Source organism: Canis lupus, chromosome 9, assembly GCF_003254725.2.
Source record: "Canis lupus dingo isolate Sandy chromosome 9, ASM325472v2, whole genome shotgun sequence".
NCBI classification, from domain to species: Eukaryota; Metazoa; Chordata; class Mammalia; order Carnivora; family Canidae; genus Canis; species Canis lupus.
Window position 1 is genome coordinate 16893475 of NC_064251.1, and position 12259 is coordinate 16905733.

The 12259-nt window shown below is 46.9% G+C and overlaps 1 protein-coding gene across 22 annotated transcripts in view; it reads left to right on the forward strand.

Annotated features, from left to right (window-relative positions):
- The window catches only part of MAPT (microtubule associated protein tau), a 101878-nt gene that overhangs the window by 46279 nt on the left and 43340 nt on the right, over positions 1-12259 (forward strand). For all 22 annotated transcript variants that reach the window (XM_049114633.1, XM_025436796.3, XM_049114636.1 and 19 more), the window contains exon 2: positions 9295-9441. In XM_049114633.1, coding sequence (XP_048970590.1) covers positions 9312-9441 — 130 coding nt within the window. In that variant the 5' untranslated portion in view covers positions 9295-9311. The remainder of the gene's footprint in view (positions 1-9294; positions 9442-12259) is intronic.

Below are 12259 nucleotides of genomic sequence, written 5' to 3' on the forward strand. Positions count from 1 at the left end.
GCTCTGAATTCAGAGGACTCATCTCAGGTAGAATTAAAGTGGTGGTCAGGGACATTGCTGGTTCCTGAACAGCACAGGCGAAGCAACCCATCTCTCCCACCCATCAGGATTTCACACAACAGCGCTGTCCTCATTGAAGGCGGAGTGATGGAAAACGTGTCAGAAAGTGGGTTGGAGGGAAATTGGCTGCAGTTCTGAACACAAAGGCCACCCAGGCCTGATAGGTCACCCTGCCAGATGTTACAGCACTATTTCACTATACCAGCCACTACAAAGGAGGAGTGAAGCCTTTAATGGAAAAAATAAATAAAATACAACAAAAATCTTAGGCTTAAAACTAGAATTGTCCTCTCAGACACAATCTAAATTTTCTAACGATGGTGGACATTAGCCAGCTGACATCAGTCATGACACAGTGTGTGTGCACAGCAGCACCACCTCCCCCCAAAAAAGCACCCTTCATTCATGCTTTCATACAACTGTTGATTGTTCTCTTTGGATGGAGGCCCAGGATTATTCCATTTTCTTCTCCCCAACATAAGGCTTCCCTCTCTGTGGGCTCCTTTATCTTCTCTTAATTTGGCAGGGATGCTTAAAATCTGGGTATCTTTATTATTGTTCAGATTTGGTTCTAGAACATTCCGTAGTACACTGTGATATGATGCAACCATGAGCTCATATTGTAGAGCTCCTCTGCGGTTTGCCATGCCAGCAGTCTTCCCTCCTGCACATCTTACTGAGCACTCTGAGGACTTCCCTCTGGCTGTCTCTGTGCTGGGTGCGCTACCGTGGAGGGGCGGGGCGGGGGTGGGTGGGACAGCACCTTTGGAGATGCAGCTCCTCAGACACTCATAGTTGGGACCAGCTGTTAGTGAAGGGTGTCTGCAGCCATAGGGGTTGCCAGGAGTCAGCCTCAAGGGGGGTGTTGATTGAAACCCATGAGGCTCTTTCTCTTCCTTTGGGTACAGTTGGCTTCCAGCTTCCTGCCTAGAGGGATTTCTTAATGACCTGGGGCCCAGACTCTGCCTCAGCCCCAGAGACTAGTATGCATGCCCTTTCACTAATCCCTGTATCCTAAAGTAAAACAGTTGGACCTTAAGTGTTAAAGAGTAGAGTGTAAATACTAGAGGCAATTTTCCAGGGAAATGAAAGCTTTAGTTCCACTGAGCAAGGGTCCTGGCATCTCCATCACTGCTTGATTCGATCACCAGTATCTGCTTTTACAAGGTCAGATTCTGATGCTAGGCTGCCTGGGCTTTGAACTCCCTCTCCATGGCATCCCTACAGTGAGACCTGAGGCAACTTACTCAAACCTTCCTGTGCCTGGGTTTCCCCATCTGTTGAAGGAGGCGTAATCATGGAGGCGAGGCAGGTGTGTGAATAAAATGAGTCCATACCAGGAGACACTTGAAACACGACTCCTGTCATTAGGAGGAATCCTGTGTTCCACCCTGGTGCACTGGCACTTTCCTGATGATGCAAAAGAGGGACCAGAGCAAACATGGGATGCCGGACCCCAAAGTAACCTTGGGGAACAAAGTTTTTTTTGGATTCTAGATTTATCTCTACTGGATCTTCAGCTTTCTGAGAGAGGTCCATGTAGGGTGTTTGCTTTTTCATTTTTTTAATAAGATTTTATGTATTTATTCATGAGAGACACAGAGGCAGAGGGAGAAGCAGGCTCCCTGCGGGGACTTGATCCCAGGACCTGGGGATCACGACTGAGTCAAAGGCAGGCACTCAGCCACGGAGCCACCCAGCCATCCCAAGGGTGTTTGCTTTTTTAACAGCAGCTCCACTGAGGCACTCCTGTGCCAAGAGATCGTACTTTTTAAGGGAACGATTCAGTGTGTTGGGCAGATTCGCGAGGTCGTGCGTTGGCACGCCTATGTGCCTTGTGGGGCTTTTCAGCGGAGGGAGCCTAAGGGCGATCAGCCTCACTGCGGCGGGGGCCTCCGGAGCGCGGGAGGCTTTGCGCTGAGTCACCGCGGGCGCCCCCGGGAGAAGCCTGCGGCCGCCGCCGCCGCCGCCGCCGGGCTCTGCTGCCCCCTAGCGAGGCTGCCCCGCGGCCCGGAGCAGCTACGCCCTCGAGGTGGGCTCGCGGAGGGAGGGGGAGGGGGAGGGGGAGGGGGAGGGGGAGGAAGCCGGGAGGACGGAGGAGGGGGGAGGAAAAAAGAGGGAGGGGGAAAGGGGGGAGGAGGGAGGGGGAGAAGGGAGGAGGGGGAGGAAGGAGGGGGGAGGAGGGAGAAGGAGGGGGGAAGAGGAAAGGGGGAAGGAGAGAGGGAGAATAGAGGAGGGGGAGGAGGAGGGAGGGGGAAGACAGCGGAGTGGGGAGGGGGGAGCCCGTCTGTTTGTCGGACTCCGGGCACCTGCACTGTGACAGCAGGGCGCTGGCTGCCCTCGGGGCTCTCCCTCCAGCCGGGATAGGATAGCTTCTGTCCCCCAGTGCTGGAGGGGAGAGAAGGGCTGTGCTTTCTAGTCTGTTGGGAAGGCACCGACCAGTAGGATGTAGTAGCCTAGGGATGGGTTAGAGCATGGAAAGATCCAAATTCAGACCCTGCTCTGCCTCTTCCTAGCTGTGTGACCCTCAACAGGTTAGGGAACCTCTCTGAGTCTGTTTCCTCATCCAGAAAGTGGGGACAATGATTCTTCTCATGAGGTTGTTGCATTACAGAGAGACTCTCTCTCTCTCTCTCTCAAGTTCCTGAGACTGGCTTATAGACAGGACTCACATAAGCAGGTGCTATTAATACTCCAAAGCTGCCCAAAGAGTGTCCAGTGTTGCCCTGGCTTACCCAAGGAGCTTTCTAGAACCTGAATTACTCATTACCAAACTGCATTGCTGTGGGTAAGAGAATTAGGAAGAATAGGAAAGAGGCAGGAGGTGCAGGAAGACTATTTGGTCTTCATCTACATCAGGTAAAGACTGCCATAGGTCAGAAGAAACCTACAGACCCCCTGAAGAACCATATAGGAGGAAAGGCCTGGGTGGGGGCATACAGAGGCATCAGAACTGCCAAGGATCCATGTCCCAGAGGGCAGCAGGGCCAAGGGAGCAGTATCTGAATCTGAGTCAGGTTCCAGGCTGCCTTAGTGGTGGTGGGCAAGTCATTTAGCCTCAGGGGGCCTTTACCTGTCTGGGGTTTGTGTCCTGCCTAGATTTGTAGTCAGCCTAGATCTTCTCTCATGGGGAAGTGTCCAGGAAAATGGTGAGCAGGGTCTCCTGGTAACGTTCCAGAGATCACTTAGCTGGACTAGGTGCCTGGGGTTCCCTCAGCCACCTCTAGACACCTCAAGGGCAGAAAACAAAGGTTCCTCTTTGCCTCTTCAGATAAGTTGCACAGAGGAGGTGAACTATGCTAGGCAGAAAGTTTGCTCCATCTTGCAGCCTGCGAAGGCCCCATTCTTTAGGAGCAAAAGGGACCTGGGGTCTCACCTACACATCCCTGTGACCCATGGGGGCCCAGCCTTGGCAAAATGAGGAAGAAGTTGGAGATTGTTGGGGGGGCACCTGCCAGTCTCCTCCTTCGACCATCTCCCCCTTCCCACCCACACCTTTCTTCTCCCTCCACCCCAGTTTCACCATTATCAGATAAAAGCCACAATTTTAAAAATTCCATTTTACCTTGTTTCCGAACTTGGTAACTCAACTTTTGTGCCTCTCCTAAAATTTCTTGCTTACCTCCCACCCTACTGCCTTTAAGTCACTGCCTGGGAAAACAGGAAGTAGGAAATGAGAAAGAGAGAGAGAGAGAGAGAAGGGAGAGAAATTGGTTGATCTAGAAGAATAAGAAAGCAGAGCGCAGCCTTAAAAAAAACAACTCCCAGTGTGTTTATTTTCCTGTCTGTGCATCTCTCTTAGATTACAGGGATCCTTGGGGTGGTGACCTAGTCTAGTCTGGGCTGTGTACCCACCTCGGGGCTGTGCTTATTTTTGTGTTTTCCAGTCTGCTGTCTTTGGCTGAAAGTCTTAGGGCTGGGATGTGTGGCTCTGCCGTTTGTCAGAAGAGAACTTTAATTGGCGAGCTCATCTTTTCAGGGCATAAATGGAGGGTGGGCTTTGGGACTTCATGACTTCGTGACTTAACCATGAGCAGAATGTGGCCAGCCATAGTGCATATGGATCCTTGGCATCTCATACCTCCCAAGCTCCTTTGGAAGAACTGCTTTCTCTAAAACTCGTGATTTTAAAATATGAACAACCACTGGTTTGGGGGCAAACTATCTGAAGAGTAGAGAAAAGAGTAGAATGCTCCCCCCACCCCTGGAATTCTGCAAAACCCTCCTGAACTTTGCCAGCTTCCTCTCTCAAGCTTATTGAGTAAGAGCTTTTCTGCTAAGGGATCACATCTGTCTGATAGAGACCTAGAAAATGCTTCTTGCATTTATTCTCTGGACACCTTGAGGAGAACCTGTCACTTCTGGGTCATTCCCAGCCTTGGAGCTGCAGCCTAATCACCTCTGCTGCAGAAACCCAGAGCCCTTCATAAATCATCAGCATGATGAAGGTGAGGGTCCCGCTCACAAAGGCAGCACAGAAGATGGCAAGACATCAAGAGTGACCTCCCCAGCAGAAGAGTTCAGGACTACCTCCCCCCACCTCTACCCAGAGAGATTTAGGAACCGGAACGAATGGGAAGACACACTATGCTCTTGGATAGGAACCACTAAATATTCTGAAAAGAGCGGTTTTTATCATCTTGGCACATAACAGGTCCAGCCAAAATCCCAGTGGAATTTTGAGAATTTGGGAAAATATATTCTAAAGGACATCTAGAAGAGAAAACATGCAAGAAAGTCAAACAGTTTTGAAAAAGAAAATGAAGAGTGGCCACCTAGAGAATAAGACTTGCAATCCAAAGCTTCACTTGGGGATCTCTAGCACCAAAGTGGACAGATAAATAGGCAGAGTAGCTCGTTCATTTACCTGGACAAGAAGACAGATTCTATGAATAGAGCTGGGCCGCTGGTTTAACTATTATATTTAGGGGGAAATGTTTAGATTCTCACCTCATGTCATACACTTAAATAATAAATCCCAGATGAATTAATAAATCAAGTGTCAAGAATTAGATTACTGAAAACATAGCAGAAAATATTGATGATCTTTATGTGCCACACAGCAATAGAATAAATCACAAATTTATATTACTATTAAAGCTTGCTGGTCAGGGGCTCCTGGGTGACTCAGTTGGTTAAGCAGCTGACTCTTGATTTTGTCTCTTAGGTCATGATCTCAGGATCCTAGGTTCGAGCCTTGGGTCAGGCTCTACACTCAATGGGGCGTCTGCTTGAGGATTCTCTCCGTTTGCCCCTCCCCCTTTCAAATAAATAAATCTTTTAAAAAATTTGATGATCAGAATTAATCAAGAACCAAAATAAAGGTGATCAACTAGAGAAATTATCTGCCACAAACATAAGGGTTGATGTTATTCATGCATGAAGTTCTCACTCAAGTCATTACAATCAGTGCTGAGACCTGAACAGAGGAGAAAGGATATAAATGGGCATTTTATGAAAGAGGAAACCAATACATGAGATTTTTACTTATACACCTGAATATCCATCATGTTTCAGGAGGGAAACTTTGTCATTGAAAGAAATTGATCAAACCTAAAGAATAAAACCACAGAGCTCATAAAACTTCATAGCGCTCACTAAATCTTTAGCAGCAGTTTGCACAGGGTTCCCTGCATCTAGTGACTCAGCCAGAGGAAGTCATTCATGGACTGGACAAGCCTTTGAGTGATGACCAGGGACATCCTGAGAAGCTCCACGAGTGAGGAAGACACTACTTCCTAAAGCGAGGTAGGGAGCAATAGTCTTCTCAGATAATGGAACTAGTCCCTCTTAGAGAGGTGTTCTGACATTTTTGGGGCTTTCTAAGGGCAACAGTCTATTAATCATATCTAAGGGGAGATCTTAGATCTGCCTAAATCCTAAGCCTTGAAGGATGAATGGTGACTTTGATCTGCCCAAAATAAAGTCCTGTTCATCATTGGGGAGATGTCAAAGATTTGGAGAACTTCAATCTTGGATGTCTTTGCTAAGTGCTCTCTGAGGGACAGGGTCCTCAGAATGAAAGGAGGCCCCTTCTGTATAGGCAGTAAATACCTAAGTGGGACAGGCCACCCACCCAGCAGAGGACTCCCTGAACTCACTCTTTTTTTCTTTTTCGAGATTTTATTTTTAAGTAATGTTTACATCCAACATCGGGCTCGAACTCACAACACCGAGATCAAGAGTCGCACAGTCCACCGTCTGAGCCAGCCAGGTGCCCCTGCTGAACTCATTCTTAAAACCCTCCTAGGTCATGTGGCTCTTGCTAGCTTCTTTCTAGCTTCCTACATTATGGATAGACAGAAGGGCTCAGACGGCCACCCCAGCATGTCCTCCCTAGAACAGAGAGGAATGAAGCTGGACACAAGTCTGTTGGTGGCCAGCTGGTGTAGACGCAGTGCCAGAAACCTTTCTGCTCCACCACCAGTGTCAGGAAAGCATTATGAGAAGGGTCCACCCCAGGTGGACTCTCCCACCTGGTAGCCCACCCTTTATGTGACCTGCCCAACATCTGTCGCAGGTGAGACATGGATTTTAGAACATTCTGTAATTTCGTAACGCATTTAGGGAATGCATGACATCAGGTTTGCCTTCCACATCTTGCCTTTGGCAGGTGTCATTAATCGATCACGAAAGCCAGGAAACCAGGGCGCTAGATGTGGTGAAGGGCGGGGGTGGGAGGAGAAGTCTCCAACCTCTCCAGTTTGTGTTATCAGCTCTCCCCTTGGCAACTCACCCTCACCTCCATTCCTGGGTGCACTGAAAACACTTCGTGAAATGGAAACAGAAACCTTAGAGGCTAACCATTAACGAATTATAAAGGAAAAGTATAGATTTAAAGCAAAGAATGCAAACAATCAGAATAAAAGAAAGAACATAGGTGAAAGCAAATTAAAGAAGGGGAAATGGCAGCACAAATTTTTAAAAAGAAAATGAAGACTAAATTTAGATTAAAATTATGAAAAATTATAAAAGTTACAGTTGAAGGAAAGATTAAAAGAAAACAAGCGCGATGTAGAAAGATATAAGGATAACAGAGGCAAATAGATTTTAAAGGGATTTCAAAAGTTAGAAATAACGAGATGATCCTCCGGGCTACTTTGACAAATCTTCTGTAAGTCTAAAATGATCTAGGGACACCTGGGTGGCTCAGGGCGTGATCCTGGAGTGCTGGGATTGAGTCCCACATCATGCTTCCTGCGTGAAGCCTGCTTCTCCCTCTGCCTATGTCTCTGCCTCTCATTCTGAGTCTCTCATGAATAAATAGATAAAATCTAAAAAATAAAAAAAATGATCTCAAAATAAGTTAAAATACTAATTAAATGAAAAGCGGACATGAATCTGGGGTAAAAATTAAAAGTAAAACTAACAAAATGCTATAAAAATGTAAATCTATGTAAAATAAGTCAACACATATGTTTATTATATATTTATTTACATATATTTACACGTATTATGTATACTTATGTAAATATATGTAACAAATCAAGTAAATACATGTAAAATAAATCAAAACAGAGACAGTTGAGATTTTTAAAGGGTAAGAAATAAAAATCAAGACCAAAAATTACAGAGGGGTAAAGAGAGGAAGTAGAAGCAGCTAGAACAGGGGAGTCCCAGAGATAAGAATAAAAATGAAGTAGAAAATAAATAATATTAGATAAGTAATTTATTTTTTTATTAAAAGATTTTATTTATTTATTCATGGGAGACAGAGAGAGAGAGAGGCAGAGGGAGAAGCAGACTCCATGCAGGGAGCCTGACATGGGACTTGATCCCTGGTCTCCAGGATCACACCTTGGGCCAAAGGTGGCACTAAACCCCTGAGCCACCCAGGCTGCCCAAGATAAGTAATTTAAAAGGAAAATGTTGGGGTACCCAGCTGGCTCAGTCAGTAGAGCATGTGACTCTTGATCTCAGGGTCATGAGTTTGAGTCCCCCGTTGGGGGTAGAGCTTGCTTAAAAATAAAATCTTTAGGGCAGCCCAGATGGCTCAGCCCAAGGCGTGATCCTCAGCCAGGGCGTGATCCTGGAGGCCCTGGGATCAAGTCCCTTGTCGAGCTTCCTGTATGGAACCTGCTTCTCTTTCTGCCTGTGTCTCTGCCTCTCTCTCTCTGTGTCTCTCATGAATAGATAAATAAAATCCTAAAAAGGAAGATAATAAAGTAAAAGTCAGGAGAGTCAAATTGCAGAGATAAAAATGAAAATAATGGAATAACCCAAAGTGGCATGAATGAACCAAAGCAAAATGGTGTACTCAGAAAGTGCAGAAATTCAAAGTTAGGAATTACTTTTAATGCACTGAATACTCTCAATAAAGATGATCCTGGAGCATGAGCAGATGACCATCTCTAGTGGGTTCTGTGGAACCACAGCAGTGTCTCCCTCCGCCTGGAACTTAGTGGGAGGGATGCATGTTACTCTTCAGCTGTTCGGGACTTCTGAGCCTGGTCCTCTGAATGCACATCTAAGGGGCCTGGTGGGGACCCCAGAGGTGAGTGGCGGCCCAGCCCTGACCTCCATGGGAGGCCACTCAACTCAGAGCTGGGGGTGGGCAGAGTCAGGACATTTGGGGCAAGAGTCAGTTTTGCTTTGCTGTTGCCTTGCGATGGAATGATCACTTTTGCCTCCCTGTGCTTCCCTTTCCATACCTGCTGATGCCTTCTGTGTGGTCTTACCCTTTCCATTAAAAATTTTTAAAAATCAAGCTACTGGTCAACAGCATTTATATTTTAATGAAGTGGAAAGAGTACTGGGCATAACAGGGCAGGCCCCCTGGACCTGCCTACAGGGTGGTTTTGGGTAGGAACTGATGCAATTAGAGGTGATTAAAAGTGCACATACAGCAGGCACCTGGTGGCTCAGTGGGTTAAGTGTCTGCCTTGGGCTCAGGTCATGACTCCAGGATCCTGGGATTAAGCTTCACATTGGGCTCCCTGCTCAGCAGGAAGTCTGCTTCTCCCTCTCCCTCTGCTGCTCCCCCTGCTTGTGCTTGCATATGCTCTCTCTCTGTCAAATAAATAAATAAAATCCTTTTTTTTAAATGCACATACAGGTAAACAGGACACCTCGATGAGGTTGGGCATCCCATGTCAGGGAATGGGGAGGCAGAGATCCATTTGCTATGACCCTGGGGAGGTGGCACTTCTCTCCCTGCCCCTACCCCACCACCCAAACCACTTAGGTCCCTCAGCTTAGCATGCTAGGCCTCATCCTCCTATCTCCCTTCCTCAGGTGGGCCTTGACCTAGGATGGCTGAGCCCCGCCAGGAGTTCACTGTGATGGAAGATCATGCTGGGACATACGGGAAAGATCTCCCCTCTCAGGGGGGCTACACCCTGCTGCAAGACCATGAGGGGGACGTGGATCACGGCCTGAAAGGTGAGTGCACAGCCACACACACACAATAAGCCCCGGGAGCTTGCTCTGTAAGGGGCTGGCAGGAGGCATGCATGTCCAGATTTTAAAAGGAATTTTAAACACTTGTATTGGATTGTCAACAGAGTGAAGCCTCATAATTTGAAAGGGCCAAGACAAAACGTGAGGCTATTTGAAAATGTACCTTTCCGAGGAGAATTTGACACATGTGGGGATGGAAGCGTGACAAAGATTGGAGGGGGTTTGTCAGTCTAATTCATAGGGGGTGGTCGCTTGAGACTTTAGCCACATCTATTAATCTTGAAACCAGCCGCATGCACTAGCGTGCAAAATGCTTGGCTTTGTTATTTCTATGTCCTCCATGTGAGCCTGTCTGGGCCCTATTTCAGTGAGTTGGTCAGCTCTGGGATTCCTATTGAACCTACACGAAATGACTGCATCTTTAAAACCTCTAAATATTCTATAATACCATCTTTGGGCCAAATTGTCTTGGCCTCCTTCTCTTCACTACCAAACACGTGTGTTTCAGTCCACTGACCACGGAGCCTGGGGAGTCCCACGGAGAACACCATACCCTCTCTCCTGTTTCGTATGCTGCCCTCTGCGTCATTGCCAGCAGCTCCAGGCGGACCCCAGCATAAGAAGAGCTCTGTCCCTGCCCTCCAGACCCATTTCTAAGGAGACAAAATAGCAAACAGACTATTTGTTCTCTTTTAATGCTAAAAATAATAAAAAACACTTGGCAGCCTGGGGTATGGAGTCATGGCTGGAAGTGGTGGAGCTCTAAGTTAAAAAGGGTCCTCTTCCAGGGTACATCTGTTCAGGAAGGTTCCCCGAAGGAGATGGGGTCCCCAGGAGGTTCCCTGGGTTGGGGAAGAATGAGGAGCAATAATTAATCCCTACTTGCAGGATTTGTTGTGGGCCTGGTTTCAAAGGCAGAGGAACCTGGGGATCAGACAGGTGGGCTCCTGGCTGGAGGACATGAAGGAAGAGAGGGTACACTAGCACACTATCCTGGGGAGCTCAGAGGCTGCCCTCTGGCCTTCTTGGGCACCCTCCCCCAAGCACCAGGTGCTGGAGGAGGGAAGGAGGGGGAAATATCCATGCCAGTCAGGTGTCCCAGGGGGCAAAAGGTGAGGCCATTTGAAAATATACCTCCTGATGTCCTGCTCTCTCCTCTAACCCCCATCCTTCTCCAGCTGCTTCCTCTTTTCTCTGCCCACCCTGACCCCAGGTGTGTGGATGAGGGATAGTGGCCCCTAGGACCTCGATCCCAAAAGTTAGTAGCACCCCACTTTCTCCCTGCAGCCCTCCCTGGCTGAGGTAGCTTGGGGTGAGGGCTGAGGCAAACTCGTTCACTGACCCCCTGACTGAGGCTAGAGCTCCTTCCTCTGTGGACCTGAGCCCACAGATCCCTGCACAAGTCTGCTGTGTGTCATGATCACCATCGCTGCTTCCACACTCAAGTGTCCCAATTTGGGTGATAAAGTCTGTGGGACCCTGCTTATAAGGGAACTTCCTTAAAATGGTAATTTGGGCATTTCTATAGAACTCTAGGATTGCCACCAGTGTCTCAGGCGATGCTCACAGTAACTGCTGCGGGCATATGTCACTTTTTCTGGTTCACAGATGACAAGCAGAGCTTTGGCTCCTTGTTGTCTGTTTTGCCCCTTGTCACTCAGCCGGGTCCCCTGGGAACCCCTCATGGGTAGATTCCAACCATCACATACTGAATTCTGCCCCATGTGAATTGTGCCAGTGAGGCTCTATTTAGAGTAGGCTGGTTTAAAAATTAAATTTAAAATATATGCAGTGTTACAAAGAATATACCATAATAAAGTAGGTTGTTAATAATTGGGGAAGCTGAGTATGGAGTGTATTTTCTGTAGTATCTTTGCAACTTTTCTGTAAATCTAAAACTGTTCTCAAATAGAAATTTCTTTAAAAAAAAAGTCTGGGAGGAAAAGTGATTTTTACCATTCTTACTTTTTGGAGGGGAAATGAAATTCAATTTGTAAAGTTAGAACAAGTTTACCAAGTTCTTTTCTGTCTCAGAGTTGTCTAACGTATGTTTCCTAAAATCACTCAATTCTTTAACATAAAACATAATCAGAATATCTATGCTAACATATATGGTATACATACACGCAATTTTAAGTTGCTAACCTTTTTGTCACTGCTGTGAAAGAAAAATATTTCTAGATAATTGGCTTACCCAAAGAATATACTTCCCAAGAAAGCAGTTGATACTTAAGAGATTTCCATAGTTCTTCATCAGATTTATTCTTGCTTCTAAGGACTTAGAGTGAGTTATTTTTATATGGGGAGTGAGCAATTTGACATGGGAGAGAGTGTCACTTTACTAGCAACATTTTAAATAAGTGACAGGCTATTCTGAATAATGACAAGAAACCACATAAAAATACTGGAATGAAGAGTGTTTCTGTGGATGCTCAAAGTTGGACAAGGACTAGATACAGCCTGGAGCTGCCAGGTGGGTGAGGTGACAGTGGTTAACAGGTAGAAAAACGCACCATAAGAAATTAAAAGGTGTTAATGGGTTAACTTCTTATACCTTCCAGATAAGACATTCAGAAGAGGCTTCTACCTCCTTCTTTCCTTCCCTCCAAGAAATTCAACAAGGCTAATGCAAACGATGAGGATGGCAGGCTCTGACAGAGCAGGGGAGCCTGCTTGGGGCAAGCTTGCCCTGGGCACTCTCATGCCATATCCTCCTATGCTCGGACAGACAGGGCTGGTTAGTAATAACGAGACCCAGCAGACGCTCCTCAGATGTTTCCTCACCTTTTGTCTAAAGCCT